At 35.8% G+C, this 22,278-nt stretch overlaps 1 protein-coding gene across 8 annotated transcripts in view; it reads right to left on the bottom strand.

The window, feature by feature from the left end:
* Positions 1 to 415: 415 nt before the first annotated feature.
* ADD3 (adducin 3) overlaps positions 416 to 22,278 on the bottom strand; it is a 119,382-nt gene continuing 97,519 nt past the window's right edge. For 7 of the 8 annotated variants that reach the window (XM_081268533.1, XM_081268532.1, XM_081268535.1 and 4 more), the window contains exons 3-15: positions 19,810 to 19,948; positions 15,447 to 15,598; positions 14,354 to 14,434; positions 13,447 to 13,596; positions 12,859 to 13,002; positions 12,647 to 12,745; positions 11,501 to 11,683; positions 9,917 to 10,174; positions 8,071 to 8,190; positions 7,589 to 7,675; positions 5,627 to 5,750; positions 4,156 to 4,251; positions 416 to 3,543 (exon numbers count right to left, since the gene is read on the bottom strand). In XM_081268533.1, the coding sequence (XP_081124659.1) occupies positions 3,251 to 3,543; positions 4,156 to 4,251; positions 5,627 to 5,750; positions 7,589 to 7,675; positions 8,071 to 8,190; positions 9,917 to 10,174; positions 11,501 to 11,683; positions 12,647 to 12,745; positions 12,859 to 13,002; positions 13,447 to 13,596; positions 14,354 to 14,434; positions 15,447 to 15,598; positions 19,810 to 19,948 (1,926 nt within the window). In that variant the 3' untranslated portion in view covers positions 416 to 3,250. The remainder of the gene's footprint in view (positions 3,544 to 4,155; positions 4,252 to 5,626; positions 5,751 to 7,588; positions 7,676 to 8,070; positions 8,191 to 9,916; positions 10,175 to 11,500; positions 11,684 to 12,646; positions 12,746 to 12,858; positions 13,003 to 13,446; positions 13,597 to 14,353; positions 14,435 to 15,446; positions 15,599 to 19,809; positions 19,949 to 22,278) is intronic. The other variant, XM_081268539.1, reaches the window with a different exon arrangement.

The raw sequence follows: 22,278 nt of genomic DNA, 5'->3' as shown, positions 1-22,278 counted from the left end.
CAGTTTTTTCTGAGACCACACCTTAAACATTTTCAATGTGTTCTCCATAGTCACTGCAGGTGATACCTGTGTTGGTGAAATGGGACATGATGAGATGGCAAGGTTCAGGACAGTCTAGTGAGGAGAATAAGCAACAAAGGAAATGTCTTCCAAGTTCTGAGTGTTTCACAACGAACATGGTGCCTACAGACCAAGAAAAGGGAAGCTGACTGCAAGGACTGGAAGCATAGAGGATTATTAGGTCTATTACACCCTCTAGTGGCCACAAAGAAGACCGTTCTTAAACTCCCAGTTTGGCCAAGATTGCAACTTGGATATAAGCACACAGCTTCTAAAACCAAACCAGTTTGCCTTAATGTGTTTCTGCTTATGTTATAAAAGGGGCAAATGTTAAAATAAACCAGTGTGGCCACAATTTTACCCATTCAGTTCTCTTTATTTCCTGCTGAATGAAAATACTGATAAAAGAAAGGGCATAGGTGACTGCTTCTCAAATTACATTGATTCTCAAGGGAGAACTGAAGATAATGGTCTTTGTTGCTTTATGGAAGGCAATTCTGAAATGAGCATCTTTCTAAAACAGCAATTTTTCACCACGGGGTTATTTACAAGCCAAGGTAATAATTAAATATGCCCAAGACTATGAATCTATTCTTCTTTGCCCAAGCCCTTCATTTTTATAATAGTAATTATAGTTAAAAACTTCGATTAACCAGAACCCTCAATTAACATAATTTCCCCCCTTGCACTCTATTTATAGGACAGGGTAGGAAAAAAAAATCACATGAAATTATTCACATAAGGGATTTTAGTTTAAAAATCTAGGGTGGGTTATTTTACGTTAAGTAGAAAAAGAACCCAAAAATCACATTAACACCACGATTGTCAACATAGAAAATACACACATAACTGGATGAGAGGTGAAAGGCAATGAAGAGTATTTTCAATGTAAATATAGTGGAATGGTAAATTACTTTCTAGTCTTCCTGCTATTTTAAAAAATATTTATATAATAAATTCAAAGTCAAAGACAGGTAATGTATACACTGAATTCCTATCTTACAACATCTTCTATTCTACATTGATGAATATGAATAGTAGAATTGAGATTATCAGAATCCTAAGGCCACCATGCCTATCAAAAAATAGGAAAAAAAATCGGTTTCTTAGGGAATATTTCTGTCTAAATGAGCTGAAATGAGGAAGGTCTCATATATCTATGTTTTATATATAAATTTTCAACTAATTTGAAAATACAATTACCAACAGACCACAAAATGCAGCTAAGTAAGCAATCTCGAATGGAAACCCTGTGATACCAAATCCATATATTTAAAATACTGTTTATTTGTGATTTAACATTAATTAGCATAACATCTAAGAGAAATATCAGATAACATTTATACATTTTTCCACAGGACACAGGTTCATTGGCTCATTCATATGCCAAAGCAAGTAAATAGAGGCATTAGCAAAAGGTGCAATAGTTTACTGTGGCATTTAAAAAATATTTATGCACATTGCATTCATTTGAATATATATATTTTTAAAAAGTTATGGAAAAGCATAGTTCACAGGTTACTGTTTCTACATATGTTGTAATACAACAAATGATGTAGAACATAAAACAATCCTCAAATACACAGTTAAGCAACTGAAAGTTTCCACTAAGAGATTAGAACACTGATTCCAGTAGTTAGTGAGATCTAGAATGACATTTCCAGGTTTTCTTTCAATTCTGCTTCACACTCACACAGAACCAGCCCAGACCACACTGTAGTCAATGTGATTTTGAACATGCCAGCTTACCTTCCAGAACACTTTGGATTACTTTTACCCACTGACTGTTTTGGATCATTGATCTTACAGATTTGTGACATCACTTGGAAAAAGGGGAGAAAACTATATTAAGTCTAGGTTTAAATTTGTATTTACATTAGAAAGAAAGTTAAATGAAAAGATAAAAAAAGGTTTGTAAAAATCAAAAAGTGGTAGTTTTTTCAGTGGTGAGATTGGACTGATTTCTTTTACTGCTGCTCTCTAAAGGTACACACGTTAGAAGGATTTGACCTTTTTAAAACTCAAATATCAACCAACACATTGATTCTGGCAGAGAAGCAGGATTTTAGAAATTTGGGACCTATTTCCAATAAATCACTATATATACCATTGTGAATATGAATCATTCTTACACTAGAATTCTTTTCGAATCCCACCTATTGTTCCCTTAATTTTTCACTTTCCCTTTCATTCTTTTCATTTGGTTACTTTACAAGATTTTCTTCATTCGTTAGCAATACTAAGAGAAAAATACATTATAAGGTTCAAATATGAATCTAGATATACCTTTATATGCTCTAATCCCCGTTTGATACCAAATCCCTGGATTCTTGAATTATATTTAAGTATACTCAGTACCAAGCAGTCTCAAATAGGCTCTACTGTTAAATGATTGGCTAATATGCATATGACACTTTTATACTGAATGGTATACAAACATCTCAACATACAAAAATTGTTTTTGCCAGAGTTAAACTAAATAACCCATGTTATGTGTATAAAAATCCCCTTTTTTGAAAAATAAGGGGCTTTCTAAACTAATAAAAAAGGAAGTTTTCAAAAATTATAGTTTATTAAAATGACTTTTTTTGGCAAACAAAGTTATTTCAGGTGAGGAAATTTTATACTATGAATAAAATTTCAAATGAATCTTTTCTTTAAAACTTTTTAAAAAATTATGTGCCAGTGTATACTAATGCTATAGATTCTTGTCTTAGAAGCTTTTAAAGCATTCTGTTAATGCCCATTGAAATAATGGGGACCCAAAAGATATAGTCAATAATCATGGTAAAAAATTATAATCTGATTACCAAGTGAAGCAGGTGTTGAGAAATAAAAATTCTCACTTGTTCATTGGCAATTTCTTTCCAACAGATATTACACAGAAGGTCTGAAATAAATCAGACAGATATCTGTTTGCGGTGAATTAAAATACTTCTTCAAGAGGGCAGAGCTAATTAAAACTATCAACTTTTAAAAAATTCAGTCATTTTTGAACATATAAGAGATGAATTTGAAAGTTTTTTCATAATGTTTTTCTTTTAGTAAAACCTCTTTCCAGTTCTTAAAGTCCAGTTTGCTCCATACCCCCAAATCTGTTCTACCACTGTATATTAATAATCAACTTAAATGTGGTATTTAAATGTGCAATGTCACACTATAGTAATAAAAATTATAAAAAAGATTTTATTTAGGCTTCAACTTTCTCCTTTTTTTTGTTCTTTTTCAGAAAAGAAGGAGTACGGAATTTCTTCTTTTTCTTGGATGGTGATTTTGAAGGAGAGCCATCAGGTGACAGGACTTCTTCAATTTTTTCTGGAGACTTAATGGTAATCTCGATGTTTTCTATGGTGGTGCTTGTAGTTAATCTACTCACTCGCTTAGCAAGCTCATCTTCAACATCATGCATATCATCCTTGCCATTTACTACCATGACAGGCACTTCCATGGAGATGAAGCTCTTGGAAAATAGATCATGGTTTTCTACAAAATGGGAGGGGTTTTGGGGGGTTATTTTACATAGTTAACATTTCTGTGTTATTTTGCAAAACTGAAAGATTTTAGCAATGTATTAAGAAATTACTTTAATTCTGATGAAGACAGATGATTATTTTAATAAACATGGCTCTATTAGCATGAAGCTAATTTTCTTAAATGATATAAAGGGGTGGAGAACAAAGTTGTTCATCCAAAAAGTAAAAGCTAGATAATTCTGGTTTAATACATAACTGTTATAGTTTCATTTTAAGTTAGTATAAAGGAGGAAGACAATTTAAATATTTTTATTTAGTTTTGGGGTCATTTGGCAATCAAAACTGAAAAAGATTTCATGCTGTTCATTGGAAGATGCATGACAAGCCAATTATAATTCCACAAATTCTTAAGAATGATGGGTTGTCAAAATTCAGATTAAAGTATCAATGGCTGAACAAAAGTAGCACCTCATTTAGTAAATAATATAAAATTACTGTGATATTTTAGCTAAAATCCATGGTGAATTTACCATGATCAGTTCAATTTCTTACATGAAAACAAATGACAGGGGTAGACTCTCAAGACTACTCAGTGAATGCTATGGGAAATTACATTGAATACCTTCTAATTTTTCAGGGACATTTTGCGGTGACTGAGTTTGAGACTGAATTTGTGAAACAGATGAAGCGTCATCTGAGAGTAATTCCTGCTCAGCATCTGTTGGATGAGAGTTTAGTTAAAAGCCATGCAAACAAAATAAAGAAGCATAAGAGTTCAGGGAGGTTAGTGCATACCTCAAATACCTGCATACACAGAGATGAGAAATTCTTCAGCTCTGAGCTGAGTCTGCATGCTAACGGTTATTCCATCTATCCATAATGAGTCACTAAGAGGTGATTAATATATTAAAACTTTCTGCCACTAATAGTAATTTTACATATAGGGTTACAAAGGAAGCATGGCTACTGGCAGCCCAGGCAAATAATGTGTGTGCATTTAGCTTTTGCTAATGTTAGAAAACCAAAATGTACTGAGCAGCCAGATGAAAAGAACAATGAAGCCTCACCAATGCTGCTGCATTAATGAGGTAGAATGCTTCACTGATTTTTGAACAATATCCAATTAGTGATTTCTGTCAGAGCAATATTAGTGAGCTAATTCAGGAGGTCATAATGAATGTGGAAGAGACTATTTACAAAGGTAGATATAAAAGGTGATGGTTTTAGAGTACAGTATTTGTTACCTGGCATCTTTAGGCTTTCAAAAAATGAGAAATTAGAGGATATTTTACAAAAGACCCCAAATAGCAGTAGCTTCTATCCTTACACCAGCATAAGCAAGTTCAATATACCACTTAGAACATTTAGTGTGAGTACATTATTGAGTTAGGAAGATTTGATTTAATGACAAAGGCACTATAACAATGATGAAAATGGTTCTTCCTTGAATGATCCAGATGTCATCATTAGCTCCTCCTGTAGGATATCTAACATGGACAAAAAGTCTTTACCTATTGGCTTCTGTTTTGCTTTGGGTAAAACTATGCTGTGAATGAGTTAAAGCAGAATCTTTTACCCTCTTTTGGGGTCACAAACTTCTTACTCCTCCAGGCTAAACTCCTATATCATACACAATTAAGCATATGCTTTCCAGGTGGCTCACAAGACTATCTGAAGCTTATCCAAGAACCCAAGATTGAGAACCCCTGCTAAAAAAAATTAGCTAGACTGTTTTAATGAATAATTCTTACTATAATACTAATAGACTGCCTACTAAGAGTTTCAAAGTCAGAAGGACTGAACTGTGCTAGAGTGAGTGCTCATGCACTTAAGAAAAGTCACGTAACTTCTACCAATTTATTTTAAATTTTGATTTTGAAATGACCATGCTGGTACCTTCAGATACCCAGGAAGATTTTACAAACCACGAAAACCACATATCTGTAAATCTATAATAATTTCAAAACAAAAGTTTTAAAAAAAGCCATATACTATGAAATGTTCAAAACTATTTGAACATTTTCATCCAATCTGAGTGGCTCTCCTGTTATCAGTGTGTGGTTATCCTATGCTTAATCCCCAAGTCAACTAACCTTCCAGGCCTTGCTGTTTCCGTTCGATTGTCTTCTTATACTCTTCAAGTTCTCCTTCTGTGAGATGACTGAATGGGTTAGGAGGAGCTGGTGGGCCATGATCCTCATCTTCAAATTGCATGGTCTTACAAAGGAAAAAAAATCAGACTCGTTGCCAAGAATTTTACTTATATCTTTCTACCTACTTATTTATATATCCTTATACACACAAACACATAAATGTATTTATGATGTATGTGATGCCCCACTCCACAATAATCATAAAAAATGATGAATATACTTTGTTTATAATACTCTTAATTAGATTAATGCTCTGGACTACTGATTCAATGGACTAAAACTATCAGCATATTTCTTTGATAAGCCTGTATAGGTGAATTAATTAATTTTCATGGTGTTGAGGATTAAAACCAGGGCTTTGCTTTTTACATGTTTACTGAGTTATACTCCTAAACACTACTAATCTTTATTTTTTAAGACAGCCAGGTGTGGTGACACACACCTGTAATTCTAGCCACTCGGGAGGTGGAGGCAGGAGGATCACAGGTTCAAAGTCAGCCTCAGCAACTTAGCAGGGCCCTATGCAATTTAGTGAGACCCTGTCTCAAAATAAAAAATAAAAAAATAAAAAAACAGGCTGAGATGTGGCTCAGTGGTAAGTGCAAATCCTTGGTAAAATATATACATTAATAAAACTAAGACAAGCTCTAATAAGTCTCACATAGCTAAGAAATCAATAATTGCTCCATTTCAAAAACCTTTGTAAAAAAGCCTTAAAAAAATGAAAATGTACGGGACTGAGGATATAGCTCTGTTGGTAGAGTGCTTGCCTCACATGCACAAGGCCCTGGGTTCAATCCCTAGTACCACCAAAAAATAAAAAAAATAAAATTGAAAATAAGACTTCTTTAAATTTGCTATAAAAACAAATTTTTAGTAATTTTCTCCTAGAAAGAGATGAATAAGATTTTCAGTGATATCTGGCAGAATGAACTTCTGCATTTATTTCTGGTCCCTCCCCAAACCTCGTCTACATGACAGTAAAGGAACAGTGGGGGAAAAGAGAAAATAAAGTGTGAGAAATGTTAATTCAGGTCTGGAAGATGAACAATAGATAGAAGAATGGGTAGGGTTGAAGTCTCAGTCTTACAAAGAAGGGTGCAAATGAGAAGCATGCTTAGGTCTGGTAAGGCTCAGAAACCAGAGGCATCAGGTATCACAGAAGATGCAGGTGAGGAAAAGCTGAAAATAGGGGATAATTTAAAAGCCTAAAAATAAGAAGAAAACATTTCAAAGTCCCCTTCCCTATTCACTTCACTGGAGAATGGGGTTTGGGCAAAAAGAGAGTTTTGTGTGAACTGGTTAAATCCTCATCTTCCATAAGAGGTGTAACTACTTTTTATTTAATTATCTTCTAAGTATTCAGGAGATAAGTGCCCCTGGGCACTTGACAACACAGTCACATTGCCAGTACTTTTTTAGACAGGGTCTCACTAAGTTGCAGAGGCTGGTCTTGGACTTGGGGTTCTCCTGCCTCAGACTTCTGAGTAGCTAGAATCACAGGTGTGCACTACCACACCCAGCCAGTAACTACTGTTTTTAAGATAAAGTTTCTTTCTCTGAAATGGGAATTACCTTAAAATTTTATGGCTTCCTACAATATAATTAGCAGTGTTTTTTCTCTCTTATGATATACAAAGTAATGCTATTTGAAATTTGATGAAATATACTCAAGGTTTAAAAACTGATAAACTAAGAGAAAGCAGTATAAAGATGCTATTTAGAAACAGGAAGGTAAATGCTAAAAGAACAGAAAGTGCTTGCCCCTGGAATTGTAAGTCTTATGGATTACTTGACTTTTTAACTTGTACTTATATTAACCTTAGTAAAAATGTTCCTATTTAAAAAACAAAAAAATTATGTAGCAGATCAAAAACAAAGATCATAGTTCTTCAGACTTACAGAAGGAGGCTTATCCACAACAATTCCAGCCAGCAGCTGAGACTGTGGTCCTGCAGTTTTCAAGTCATATCGGTTTTGTTCTCGAATCTGAATTGAAACAATAACAAGTTCTTGGGGGCAACAGTGCAGATGACCTTTGCCTTCTCTTTTCCTAAAAGCTTATTATTGGAAACTTCTTAGTAAGAGTCTCTTCGATGCCAACCTCTGTGAAGATCCTTTTCACCATCCTAACCCTCACATCATTCTCTGTTACCCTCTTGGCTGGTGATTTCCTATCATTTTATACACTTAGAGAACTGCACTTTCCCTTTAATGCCAACACACTCCAAGGCAGAAATACGTTTAATACTTCTTCCTTATGTTCAGCAATGACTAGCACAGGGCTGCAGGTATTCAATATAAGCTACAATTACTGAGTCAAATTTTTTTTTCTGTATTCCTATATTCGTTACTAATCATATTCAATCAGGACCACATCTTACCTTATTTCTCTTTTCTAGTACCTCATTTGGGTTTGTGTTTAGAGGAACGAACTGATTGGGATCTTCAATTTTGATAGGTGTTCCACTACTAACTTTGGAGGAGTCCTCTGCCTTCATCCACTAAAGAATAAAAAAATTCTTAGAATGAAGCTTGTAAGTATTAAGAAGATAATTGCAGCTGCTCAATAACTGTTAATAGTCTCATGGGAGGCATATATCACCAATCTTTTGAAGAATTTCACTACGCAGTATCTTAGTGGTCAATTGATTTATACCACATATCAGTTAGGAAAAAAGCTCACAAAAGCATTCACTTCAGTTTAAAAAAAATAGTGAACAAATGCTGTTACTATTCACATTAATACTCAATTACACTGCTAAATGAACTTTTTCCTCTTGATACCTAAAAACACAATGCAGAAACTATTTCCAGAGTGTGATCTTGCTTAACTCACACTTAGAGTTCTGTCTCTTGAATTGAATTTCATCAGATGAGGATGGTCAAGAAGTCACTGAAAAGGACTCAAGGAATCTCTTAAGATATAGTTTTCCAGACTTTGCTTCTTATTTTTGGCTAACAGAAAAAGGCAAGCCCGGGCTGGGGATGTGGCTCAAACGGTAGCGCACTCGTCTGGCGTGCGTGCGGCCCGGGTTCGATCCTCAGCACCACATACAAACAATGATGTTGTGTCCACCAATAACTAAAAAATAAATATTAAAAAAATTCTCGGGCTGGGGATGTGGCTCAAGCGGTAGCGTGCTCGCCTGGGATGCGTGCGGCCTGGGTTCGATCCTCAGCACCACATACCAACAAAGATGTTGAGTCCGCCGAGAACTAAAAAATAAATATTAAAAAAAAAATTCTCTCTCTCTCTCTCTCTCTCCTCTCTCACTCTCTTTAAAAAAAATATTAAAAAAAATTCTCTCTCTCTCTCTCCCTCTATAAAAAAAAAAAAAAGAAAAAAAAAAAAAAAAAAAAAGAAAAAGGCAAGCCCGTAATCGGCATTTTATGATGGTGTGATCTTGTAGTACACAATACAATAGAACCATAGGGTTGGAAGGACCTTAACTAATTCTCATTTATTCCACACTATAACCCATAGAGAAGGCTAATATTTAACAAGAGTAATTATGGCTGACCACCAATCTCTGCCAATAAAGTGAGTTCTGGAGAACTTATGCATTTAATTATGTTCTTTTACTGGAGACAAAAAATCTTATAGGCCAGGGAAAAAACCCTTTGATGCCTATGCAGGCTTTTCAATATTGAATGTCACTGATTTATATGACAGGATGAACTTAATATTGAACAGCTAGAGAAAATTTGGTGGTAAGTACTTCACCAAAAACCAAATCTGAAACAAAATTCTAAAAAAGAAAATAACCCATTTCTCTAACTACAAGATATTGCCTAATGGTAACAAAGTATAGTAATTCATGCAACTCTGGAATGATTTGGTGTTTATAACTTTTATAGTTCTGATTAGCAGGTATAAGACAAACTACACAGCAGTATCATGTAGTTGGTAAGGCTAAACTTGTGTCAGACGGTTGGCATTCAAGCCCTAACTTTATCATTAAAAAACGATTAGTTAGTCCTTCTTGCCTTGGTTTTCTCATCTGAAAAGTAGGGAGAAAAACAGCATTGAATCATATTAGGAGAAGTAAACGAGATCACTCTTGAATGGCACTTGGAGCAGTACCTTACAATTAATACCTAGTACATGGTAGCAATATTATTTTTAACATTATGTTATACTTTCCTAATAATTTAATAGGACATTCAATTCATGAGTTAACTAGGCAAAATACTTCAAAAGTCAAACTATGTAAAATAGTGGCATACTGTGATTTTGGTCCTGGGACTGGTTTCCCCATTTCGAGACTCCTCAGGCACATTCACTTTCATATAAGTATTTGGTGAGTTCAACCATCTTGTTTTTTCACGCTGCTGTCTCTGTGCCATGTATTTGAGAGGAGAGAGTGGCACTGTATCATCTTCAAAGGAAAAAGCAGTCACAGTTGCTGGGATTTCCACATCACTCTTATGTCTAGGCTTCTCTCGGATGAGAGGATGCCTGTAAGCATAGCCGGTTCTATACCCCTAAAGGAGGGGGAAAAAAAACCACATTTGAAGCAATCAAACCTGCATCAACACAGCATTTGCAGTCTATTTCTTTAAACAAAGACTCAAAAAGACTTCTTTGTTACAAAACATAGAAAGGGGAAAACATCTTTCTAAACCCCATATAACCTCCATATAAAACTAGAGTTGAAATTAAGCAAATTTCGAGATCTGGTTAAAACTGATTGCAGCTGGCACTGCAATTTCCACTCAAACAACTCTTTCTGACAAAGGTAATTTCTAAACTGCTGACCAGACACATTTTCCTGCCGACAATATGGTTTTCGGGGAAACCAAATCTCAGCGCTCGTTTAAGTCTTTGTTTCTGGGTCTAAAAGCACTCTGCCTTCTGATCATTCATGGAAGAGGGTAAAACAATGACATTTTCCAAACCATGCATATGACAAGGGGTTAATGTCCAAAATTTATAATGAACTAAAACAACTAAATAGCAAGAAAAGAAATAACCCAATTGAAAAATGGGCAAAGGACCTAAATAAACATTTCTCAAAAGATAACATTCAGATGGCCAACAGGTATTGAAAAAACACTCAATATCACTAATCATCAGACAAATGCAAATTAAAGCCACATCTATTAGGAATGTAAACCGTGTATGGAAAACAATATAGTGGTTTCTCATAAAATTAAAAATAAAAATACTATATGATCCTGCAATCCCACTACTGGATATACAAAGGAATTGAAATCAGTGTGCTGAAGAAACATTTACATTCCCATGTTCATTGCAACAACAATCACAATAGCTAAGATAGGGAAGCAACCTGTGTAACTATCAGTGGATGAATGAATGAAGAAAATGTAGTACAAATACGCAATGGGACACTATAAAGTCTTAAAAAAGAAATTCTGTCACTTGCAACAATATGGACGAACCTGGAGGACATTATGGTAAGAGAAATAAGCTAGGCACAGAAAGACACCTGCATGCAGAAACTAAAAAAGCTGAACTCATAGAAGCAGAGTAGAATGGTGTATATAAGGGGATTGGGGTGGGGAGAAGTTAGGCAAAGAATACGAAATTTCAATTAGGAGAATTAAGTTCAAGAGATATATTGTGAGACTTGGTGACTATAATCAATAACAATGTACTACTGTATTCTTGAAGAAAAAAGATCACATTTACATATCTTGCTGATTCTTAAAAGTGTGGTTAAATCACACTGAAATACGTCCATAGGGTCAGACTGTAGTCCTGGAAGAGTAAGGAGCCATGTTCTAAAATCAAAGGGAGATGGAAGTCTTTGCCTTTGAATATGAAGTTTGTGTTTGATTTTCACCTACCAAATTGTCCAGAGTCCTCATCAGCCCTTCAAATTCAACCTCGCCAACCTTCCATTTCTGATGGGAACCCATATTTACACCTCCTCCTCCAGATGCTGCTACAGTGTGAGTGAAAGCTTTATACTTCTGAAGGTCCAGTACAAGTAGATTGTCTACTCCACCTGCCCCTGCTAAGGCCCGAACCTGTTATCAATGGTAAAATAAACACACTCAAAACTGAAAAGAGTGTAATAGGTATTTTACTTTAAAAAAAAAAGCACAATTTTCATTTGGCAAGTAGCTACAACACTCGTTCAGACTACTAATAGAAAAGGCAAAGCAACACTCTTAAACAAATAGGCAGGTGAAGTATCTTTTTCATCTATCTGGAAAAAGAAGTTTTCCCATCGCTATCCAGTTAACATTTGTTTAAAGGAATATAGAGAAACTACACTTTGAATTTAAGAATATTCAGACAGAAGTCATCAGTTCATTGTCTTAATTAAACTTTTCATAGCTCCATTTGAGAAGAGGGATCATTAAAATAAAAAAGAAGTTGGTTATTAAGTTAAAGCTGGTAGAAGATTTTTTTTTCCTTTTTTTGAGATCCTTCCAATAAATTAAATTACCACCATTTGATTCAAGAGAATCTGCTTGATTTTCTTTAAGAGGGAAATTTGAGCCTTTACATATACTCAGCTTCTCGGTGGGAAAAAGTAGTTAGTAAATATCCAGCCTATTATAATAAAGAGGCTATGGAACTGTTAGAAACTGCCTGAGTTCACAAAACTTCTGGCACTAGTCTTTTTTTTTTTTTTTTCTTTACAAAAGTGACCACATTACATCTGACTTTTGATGATCTGTGGCTGCCTTTGTTTTTCAATTAGTACCGCCACTAGAGGGTGAAAGACAAAGTAGGCCTGTGGGACAAATGATGTTTATAACACTTGGATTTGTGTGTATGTGAACTTTGATTTGCTTTCCTTCTATCTTCAATTCAAGAGATAAATAAAAAGGGTTGCCAACTCAGGGAAGTAGAGGAGAAATTCTCTTAAATAGCAAAATAAAAACCTGCCAATCAATTGGGCTTTGGAAATAAGTAAACATAAAATCCAACTAAATGGGTAAATAACGAAGCAATAAAAAGGGGGGAATAAGTTTTCCTACCTGAATCTCACAGGCTATCTGCACATTAAAAATATAATGAAAAGCTTCTTCAACTGTTTCTCCAAGTGCTACCACTCCATGATTCCTGAGTACCAGCACCTAAAATAGAATCCCCAAAGCAATCACTTTAAATAACTGGCATAGCTCACACTGCTTTCATCAACAGCAGCAGCAATGAAAATAGCTCTTTAGATGGAGACTCTACTATATACCTTACAACTTGGCCCCAGAACTTTCTGCAGTTGAATTCTCTCCTCCTGCTCATCAAGTGATCCTTGGTAGTCATAATAGGCAACATCTCCCAGGATAAGGGACTCTTGAGAAATTGGAAGGATCCCACACTTCATGGAGGAGACCTATTTGATTGGGACCAAACCAAGATAACACATTTAGTTACTACATATATTTTCATAGAAATCTGATTATTTAGGCAGCTTATAAAGCACTGGTCTATTCATTATGTTCACCACTGCAACCCATCCCAAAACGACGTAGGGGATACAACTCAATTTAAATGATGTGTCAAATATTATGGAACAAGTTAGCTCTAAAATACCTCAATAACCCAATTATTACTGATTAGTTTTAAAATCCAAATGCTCTCTCTCTGCTTTTTTTCCCAGAAAAGTAGCACTTGATCCCAACAGACTTTTGCTTTCTGGGTATGCAGAAGATGAATATTTCAAATATGATTTTGAATGGCAGAGTCTAAAGAAATGTAGAAAGTACAGCATTGGTTTGGGAAAGTCATGGAAAATACATTTTCTAGAGTCATTGGTTTTGGCCCTTCACTGACTTACAGCTGCAGTAGCAAGGGTATGGATGTGTATCACACATTTAACATCAGGACGTGTTGAATAGATTGCAGCATGGGGACTGAATCCTGTATGGTCAATTTTCAGGTTAGTGCTTCCCTGGTCAACCACTTCTCCAATTATATTGACTTTTACCTGGAAAAATTAGAAAGACATTATTTAATCAACATATGTATCAAAGTTTGTGTTCCAAAAGCTAATCCAGGGAGTGGCAAACTTTTTGGTAAAAGGCCAGGTAGTAAATACTGTAGACTTTGGAGGCCTCTGTTGCAACTCCTCAACTCCATCATTAGAGTAAAAAGGAAGTCAGAAAGGATTTGTAAAAGAATGTATAGTTTTGCTCTCCTAACACTTTATTTATAAAGCTGGTATTCTGCAACACAACTTAGTATTTAGCAAGAAGTACAGTTTTCAAGAAACTAACCTAAGGCCTTCACCAGAGGTTTGGTCAAATCTACATTTACTGAATTGGCTAAAGGACTTGAATTTACTGACACTGCATCACCCAGAATCAGTGTAGCTCCAGCTGTTCTATGAGCTGATGAGAGTGGCTAGGAATACAATCACAAGAAGAAGAAAATGCTCGGCTGGATCCTTCACTCACACCACTTCAACTGTTTAAATGTCGTTACAGAATACACATAGACTGTGTGTTATGTTTAAAAAACATAATTCAGAATGTACAGGATAGAAAAATTTCCTGAGATTCCCTCCAAACATGCATGGGTTAACTAATAATTCCACCACCACGTAATTTTCCAAACCCTCACCATTCACTAGTAAACGTTTCTCCATTCATACCATTTTCTTGTTCCATCCTGTGCCAAAAGGTAAAAACTGTCAGAAAGCATAAGGGAACTCAGGAAAAGTAACATAGGAATAAAAATTATACCAAATTGGAGGCTGTGGCTTCTGAAAAAGATAGGCCTCTGGGAATGATTATAATATGGTCTTGCTCCTTACTTATTCTTACCTGGAAGAAAGAAAAAAAAAAACAAGAAAAACTTACTCTAAGGCATTCTTATTTTGCAGTGTAAGTGTGACCAGAAATATATTTTGGATAAATAATTATATGGTATCTGGAAGAAAAAAAAAAAAAACAAAAATTCCAGGTATGCAACATGAAAGTTTCCTTAAGTTTCTCTCAACTCTCTAGAACTTACTAAAAGATTCTGACATTATTTTCCCATTTACTGGGCTTACCTATAGTGTTAATTTGGGGTTCTAAATTTGCTTAGGGTCAGTTATATTCATAAAAAATAAATGTCGACATTATCACATTATCCAACCCAATGTGGTAATGATTATAACCTTAATTTGCAATATGGAAATTAGGGGGGAAAGGGTAGGAAAGACAACAAGATTTCTTCCTCAGAAGGAATTAAGGTGGAGATGGAAAGGGGAACTAATGAATGGCCAGAGGAAAAGGAAGAAAGGTTGTTGGAAAACTGTACCACGTCTATTCCATGTCCATCAGACAATATTTTAATACTTTTTTCACTCTAAATACTGTCTTGGTTCCAAACGTGGCAAAGTAAAAACAAGATGATGGTGAACAGGAAAAACATATTTAACAAAATAAAAACCAGGGAGGAAAGTTCCCTGGCCAATTTATTTTTCTTGCCCCAAATGCTTTTCAATGCCACTGATGCTTATATATAATTAGCACGGAGAGAAACAATTCTAATATATGGTGTCTTTCTGAATAGGTTCTACAACTGCTCTACATCAAAGGAATAACATAGTAAAGGGAGATTGCTTGGTATTGTAGGCTTTCCCTGGGAGATAAGGTTTAAATAAGCATGAGGTTGTCATCTAGTATGCTGGGTTCAGAAAATAAAGTTTTAAAACTGGACTTCCAAGTCATGGAGAGCACAGTTGGCTTTTAGTTGGAATTTTATTTAAAAAAAGAAAGAAAGAAAGAAAGAAAGAAAGAAAGAAAGAAAGAAAGAAAGAAAGAAAGAAAGACAGACTAAAGAACTTACTGAGATGTATGTATTTGCCAGGTGTGCCCATCCAAACAAATCTGCAAGTCTGTATAGGCCGGCAAGTTTACAACGAGTAAGTTTTTCTCCCTTCACATAGGAGGATGTATCTGCACCAGGAAGGTCATTGATGGGTGTGACCATACCAAGACCTAAAAGATAAAAAATTGTGGTGAGAGACTCAAGTCAAATAATTTCTTACCTGAAAATAACTTGGAATATTCTACTGAGTCTTGTAAATAATCTGAAGTTTAATAGTCCATACAATGTTTTATTAGCTTTCAGAAACATGTACTGAGAATAAAAATAAGTATCAGCTACCTTCTGTGATTGCTTGGTAAAAGGTGCTTTACTAATACTTGTTTGGAAATGACCATAGCAAAGGGTCACATCACTTGAGAAAATGGTTACAGACTTCAAAGGTGAAAGTTTAATAACAGGTTACTTCAAATTTTACAATGAAAAGACCTACAATGTAAAGAATTTCTACTTCCTGACCTCTGAACACTAGGGCATAGCTTTCCTGCTGTCATCCTTTGTACATTCCAGCCAGCCAGAAAAATACTTTTCTCGTATCTCTTTTGACTTTTATTCAAACATAAGAAAACATTTGATATAGAAAGAATATATACAAATAATAGTTTGGCTTCTGTCGTTTTGAAGGTCTCTAACAATCCAAATGCCATGTTCAAAATTCAACTTTTGCTTAGCTTTCATTCTCCTTGACCTCTTTATAGCTTGACACCATTTCCTATGGCCTTTTTCCTAGTATTCTTCCCCAGGCCTGAATAATGCTGTCCCAGATCTCTCTCTCTCTCTCTCTCTCTCTCTCTCTTTTTTTTTTAAGAGAGAGTGAGAGAGGAGAGAGAGAGAGAGAGAATTTTTAATATTTATTTTTTAGTTCTCGGCGGACACAACATCTTTGTTGGTATGTGGTGCTTAGGATCGAACCCGGGCCGCACGCATACCAGGCGAGCGCGCTACCGCTTGAGCCACATCCCCAGCCCAGTCCCAGATCTCTTGTCCCCTTTCTACCTGCTTCTCTTCCTCTTCAACAAGTTCTCTTCCCCCTTCTTCCTCTGACTGTAGTTCTTTCTCAAAGCTCATTCCATTATGTTCCCTTCTTATTTTACTTTTCTCTATGAAAACATTATATACCCCAAGCCTCCCCACCATATGAGTGTAAATGACATTCTGATCTTCATCTCTGACCAGGTCCTCCTCCTCATTCTTCAGCCTGCTATTTCTAACTTTTTGCAACACAATAACTTAAAAATTAAAATAATTTGAAAGTATTTTTACATTCTTTTTCTCTTATTTTTCTTACCTTCTCTCTTCTCTTTATTATTCTAATACTGATGGCATTACAATACTTATAGGCTCAAACCCTGAGTGACCTTTACCTGTGGGACACCACAGGTAATTTGTCATTATCTTCTATCATTCTTTTCTTCACAAGGTCCCTCACTTACCATACCTGAGTTCAGACCTTCACTCACACACGGATTCCTACAATAAGCCCTCCCATTTTTGTCCCTGCCCTTCTCTATAAATCCATTCTGCATAGAACCATCAGACTTAGTTTCCTTAAGTACTACATTTAACCTGAGAATGTGAGACCAATAAGAACTTTTAAAGTCCCAAATGTGAAATCTTCTAATTTTGAAATGTCGCAAACTAAATCAAAGAAATAGATTCAATCATATATAAGTCATACAAAATAATGATATTTCTGAAATTTTAGAGTTAGCCATTATTCTACCTCCTACTCTCTACCTACCCTTCCAATTTAACTTCCATTTTATAGGCCACCACATAAATATTCCAGGCAAACTAGTCAATTTCTACTTCCTGACCTCTGAACACTAGGGCATAGCTTTCCTGCTGGCATCCTTTGTACATTCCAGCCAGCCAGCCAAAACCCCTGCAGCTCTGTGTTTCTGCCATGGAATCTAGGACACTCACAGGACACTTCTCTTATTATTTCTATTTTTCCTGACTTGTCTCCTCTTAGAACTTATGAAATTTTCTCCTTGGACTCTTGTTTTCTGCCTATGCCTTCTTGTACAATTATTTAATTAATGCCCACAGCTTTGAGTGACACTGCTCTATGTCCATCTGCCAAATCTCTCTCTTAAGCTCTCACACTGCATTTCTGACTGCTATGGGATCTTGGCAACTCAAGTTGAGCAGGCCCAAATTTGAACTTCCTCCATTTCCAAAGCCAAACTAGATCACCAACTCTGGGATTTTTCTTCCTTCCTTCCTTCCTTTTTTTTTGTGGTGCTGGGGATTGAACCCAGGGCCTTGTACATGTGAGGCAAGCACTCTATCAACCCAGCCCTCAACTTTCCTATTTTTGTTAACAATATTATCAAATCTCCTAGTCCATTTTTCCCGCAGAATATATCAGTGGTCTTTAAAAACATCTTTCTGCTTAAAAGGGCTTCCCATCAGAGCTAGGACTAAATTAGATTGTAATATAATTTATATCCAATCATATATAAAATCATATTTTAAGATGATCTGGCCCTGTGTTTCTGATCTGACTTTGTTCTACTGTGGCCCCCTGAAAACCATGCTCTAGACCATTGTCTTTATTTTTATTTTTTGAAGAGGCCAACTCATTCTCACCTTTTCCTCACTTGGCTCCTGTACTAGTTTCTCCATTTGGGGCATGGTCCACTCCTTTTTGCTATTCAGATTTCAGTTTCAATGTCACCTTTACAGAGTTTTCTCTGATCACACAATCAACATATCCATCTAGATGCTCTCTGTCACATTGACCATATTGCATAGCACTCCCTATTCTCTGATCATCTTATTTATTTAGTTTATCTTCTGTCTCTTTGACAAAAGGAATCTTGTCTATATTCTTGATCAGTGCATTCCCTGGTAACTAGAAATGGTGCTTGGCACAGATAATATTATAGAAAGTGTGAACCAAACTAACTTTTTTTTTGTATTGGTGATTGAACCAGGGCACTTAACTTCTGAGTCACATCCACCCCTTTTTATTTTATTTTTTAAATTGTGAGATAGGGTCTAAGTTGCTTTGGGCCTCGCTAAAGGTCTAATTTGAATTCTCCTGCCTGTGCCTCCCCAGTCGCTGGAAGTGCAGACATACGCCACCACACCCAGCCTGCCTCAGCTTTTGAGTTGCTGTTTCTGCTGTAGGATATTTCTCCAAAGTTAGAAAACACAGTCACTAGGGAACTCATCATTCTTCCCCTCCCCAAACACAGCAGTTCTCTCTGTTCTGCGTTGGACTTGCATTTCTCATTGGTTCTTCCCTTTAGGCCTATGACCACTCCTCTAATAGGTCAGTATATCTCACACTGGGATTCTTTCAAAGAATCTTTAATAACTGATCTCCCTGACTTCAGTTTCTTTCATTTCCTGGTACTCATCTAAGTTATCACCTAGCAAGTCTCTCTTCATAATGCTTTCCTCTTTCCATGCTGGTAGCCCTTCTTAGTCCAAGACCAACTCCTCTCCCTTTGCTTCCACACCAGGACTCTGTTGCACCAACACAATGGTCTACTTGAAGTATTACAACTATGTTCTCACCTTGCATGTTCCCACCACTGCATGCCTCTTTACACTGTTTCCTTTATTTGGAAAATACTTGAAATCATTGAAATCCTACTCACAAATCTCTAACAAAAAAGGAAAGAAAGGAGAAAGGGACAACAAACAAAAGAAAAGGAAAAAATAGAAAGGAAAAAGTCCCTCATCTCTTGAGTCTAACCTAAAGCAGTTGCTGGCAGTTCTCTGTCCTCTGTGTACCTGCCCTTGCACTAGAGCATCACATCTGATATGTACAGTTCTGGAACTTAGTACCTTATGATCCTTAGTATCCTGACAGTGTCAAGTTCACCAAATTGTTGCTCTCATTAAAGAGCTATACTGAATGAAGAAAATGCCCAGACCCTTCTTTCATACCAAGTTCTAACTATTGTATACTTTAAAGTCTGGTTAGCTTCTCCCACCAAGTCTTTTCAATCTCCTCCCGCCAGTAATCCCTTCCAACTCTGAGCTCACAGCTTGGTGACTCATGAAACCTCATTAGACAATTCCTTATGACTGCTTTGTAATTTTTTCCTTATAGTTATCTTGCAGAATTAATTAAAATATATTTATCTGGGGCAGGGAACCATGTCTTATAGCTATTTTGTAATCTTCAAAGTCTAGTAAGTGCCTGACAGATGTGAAAAAAGATTCTGACACTATGCTACTCTTAAGTATTAAGATGCTATAAACTTTAAGGACTGAGCCTGAGCAGAATATGCTGCTAGACATGTACACTGTTTCAAAGTAGAAATAAAATTGTAATTTTTAAAACTCTCCAAAACTGACATACTGAGGGGAGGTGAAGAAAATCCTGAGAAAGAATTGGTCATGATATAATCTGCAATCTGTTGTAACGCTAGTAATCCAGTTGGGTTGTGGCCTTTCTTCATCTGTTCTTGAATAAGGCATTCCAGGTCTTCCCGAAAAGCCTGTAATACACAAAAATAACCACTGAGCATATATATATATATATATATATATCTCACTTGCAGCAGAATGACCCAAACTTGCTCTGATATAATGAATTATCCTCTCCTCTACTCCTCCTTTGAATAACTTTACCTACACTATTTATAAACAAATAAAAACACAAAATAATAAAACATTAGAGGAAGCAAGAAACTTGCTTTTAGGGGAGGAAAAAATTATTAGACATTCTTTTTTCTTTGAAATTTTTTAATATTTATTTTTTAGTTCTTGGCGGACACAACATCTTTTGTTTTTTTTTGTATGTGGTGTTGAGGATGCCAGGCGAGCGCGCTACCGCTTGAGTTACATCCCCAGCCTAGACATTCTTAATCTCAAAGAAAAGGAAACATTATAATATCTGCACTAGACAAATATAGATAAAACAACTGTTATTAATATGCAACTTAAGCACCAGGTGTAAACCAATATAAAGAGACCATTTCTTACTTAGCAGCTTTGTCATCTAAGTTAGTCAGTCTCTATTTGAATGGGGCTTCACTGAAAACAGTGATTCACAGCAGAAGTTTTTAGTAAGACATACTAAATTGTGGTTTCCATTTTAAGATTTCCATGGCAATTCCTTAGCTCCATAAACTCAATATAAACTAGTAAGAAGAACTGAGGATGAATTACTTCCCTTTTATAATACTGTCCTAGAGAAATTACACTTCTTTCCAATTTTGGGTTCCATATTTTCCTATTCTGGAGCTGTATTTTCTTTGGGGGGGGGCAAGTGGGGTGGCACAAACTGTTTATATAAATCCAAATCCTGAACATTAAGAAATACCTCTATTCCAGTAACTTAATGAACTGTTAATATGATTTATCACATAAAACTCCCAATTCTTCACATTTGTTGAAATAGTTCATTTTGTCTTTCCATCACACCCAACCAATATTTATTTTATTAAATTGTCATTTGTTCTCTTGCTCACATCTATTTCATTCATTTTAAACATGAAGGCCCTTGCAACATAAATCACTTAAACCCTGCTCTTCTATTTGAGATTAGCTCAAGTCTATTTCATTCATTTTTAAACATGAAAGCTCTTGCAACATAAATCACTTAAACCTTGTTCTTCCATTTAAGATTAATTATGTGTATAGCAGGATGCTTGGCCAGAAATTAAATTCAGTTTCTTTCCCCTTCACCTAAGAGGGAGAAGAAAGAGAATTACTTTGGAATCACTACCTCCAAGAGGGATACATAGGAACTCCTTGGAGATTGCTGTGGAAATCTCTTTAGAAGGGTAGATCTCTGGGTTGGGATTGTGGCTCAGTGGTACAGCGCTCGTCTAGCACGTGTGAGGCCCTGGGTTTGATCCTCAGCACCACATTAAAAAAAAAACAAATAAAATAAAGGTATTGTGTCCAACTACTTCTTAAAAAAAAAATGTTAAAAAAAAAAAAAAAGAAGAAGGGTGGATCTCTTTTGAGTTCGTGATAAGTACTCTTCCTTACAGGGGAGGCGGGAGTAAGATCTCTTGGGAGTTCCCGCTTAGATATAGATATGTTAAAGGATGGTTAATAGCCCAGAGGTCCAGGGATTTTCTTTCTTTAAATAATAGTACAGCATCCTGTGGTGGGAAGAGGAAATGAGGTTTTAAAGGCTAGGAGATGATAGATGTTAGGGGACCAGGTCTGGCTTACTGTTTGTGCTTCTCTTAGCAAAACAGTTGAGAGTTATTTGTGATGAGAACTGAATGAGCTGGGTGCTTATAGCTTCAATTTTGGGAGCTCAATTATGGGACCACAGGACATCTTAACTGATTTAGCCCAGGAAGAAGGTCATCCTTCCTTGAGGCATCATGTTGGCCTATAGGGGCATCTGGGTCAACAGGGAACCTATGAAGCTAGTCTTCAACACCATCACCATGTGACAAGGAAATGTAGTAGGAATAGTGGGCTGCACAGTCTTTAGTGTCTCTCCATACACACACAGGCACACATACACAACATATACCACATCTTGGGACATAGGTTCCACTGATCAAGTTGCTGAAATTCTTGGGGCAATTCAGGGGAAGTAAAAAAAAATCCAAAAGGAAAATGTTATACTCTCTGCTAATAAAGCAAATGGATGTTTGAGTGATTAAAAACAAAACAAAACAAAACCAAACCAAGAAAACTCAAATTGTGACCATATTTGAATTCTGAGTTCAGGGAGCAATTTACATTAGTTAAATATGATTTTCTTTTAAAATTTAAGACTTGTTAAATGTAAATAATTAGTAAAATTATAAGAAGATGGAAAACATCTACTTTCATCGTCTGTATCTAGTTCATTTAA

This window comes from Spermophilus citellus, assembly GCF_964194105.1.
Source record: "Spermophilus citellus genome assembly, chromosome: 15".
NCBI lineage: Eukaryota > Metazoa > Chordata > Mammalia > Rodentia > Sciuridae > Spermophilus > Spermophilus citellus.
Note: the sequence above shows the minus strand (reverse complement) of the source record. Positions and strands in the feature narration are given on the sequence as shown.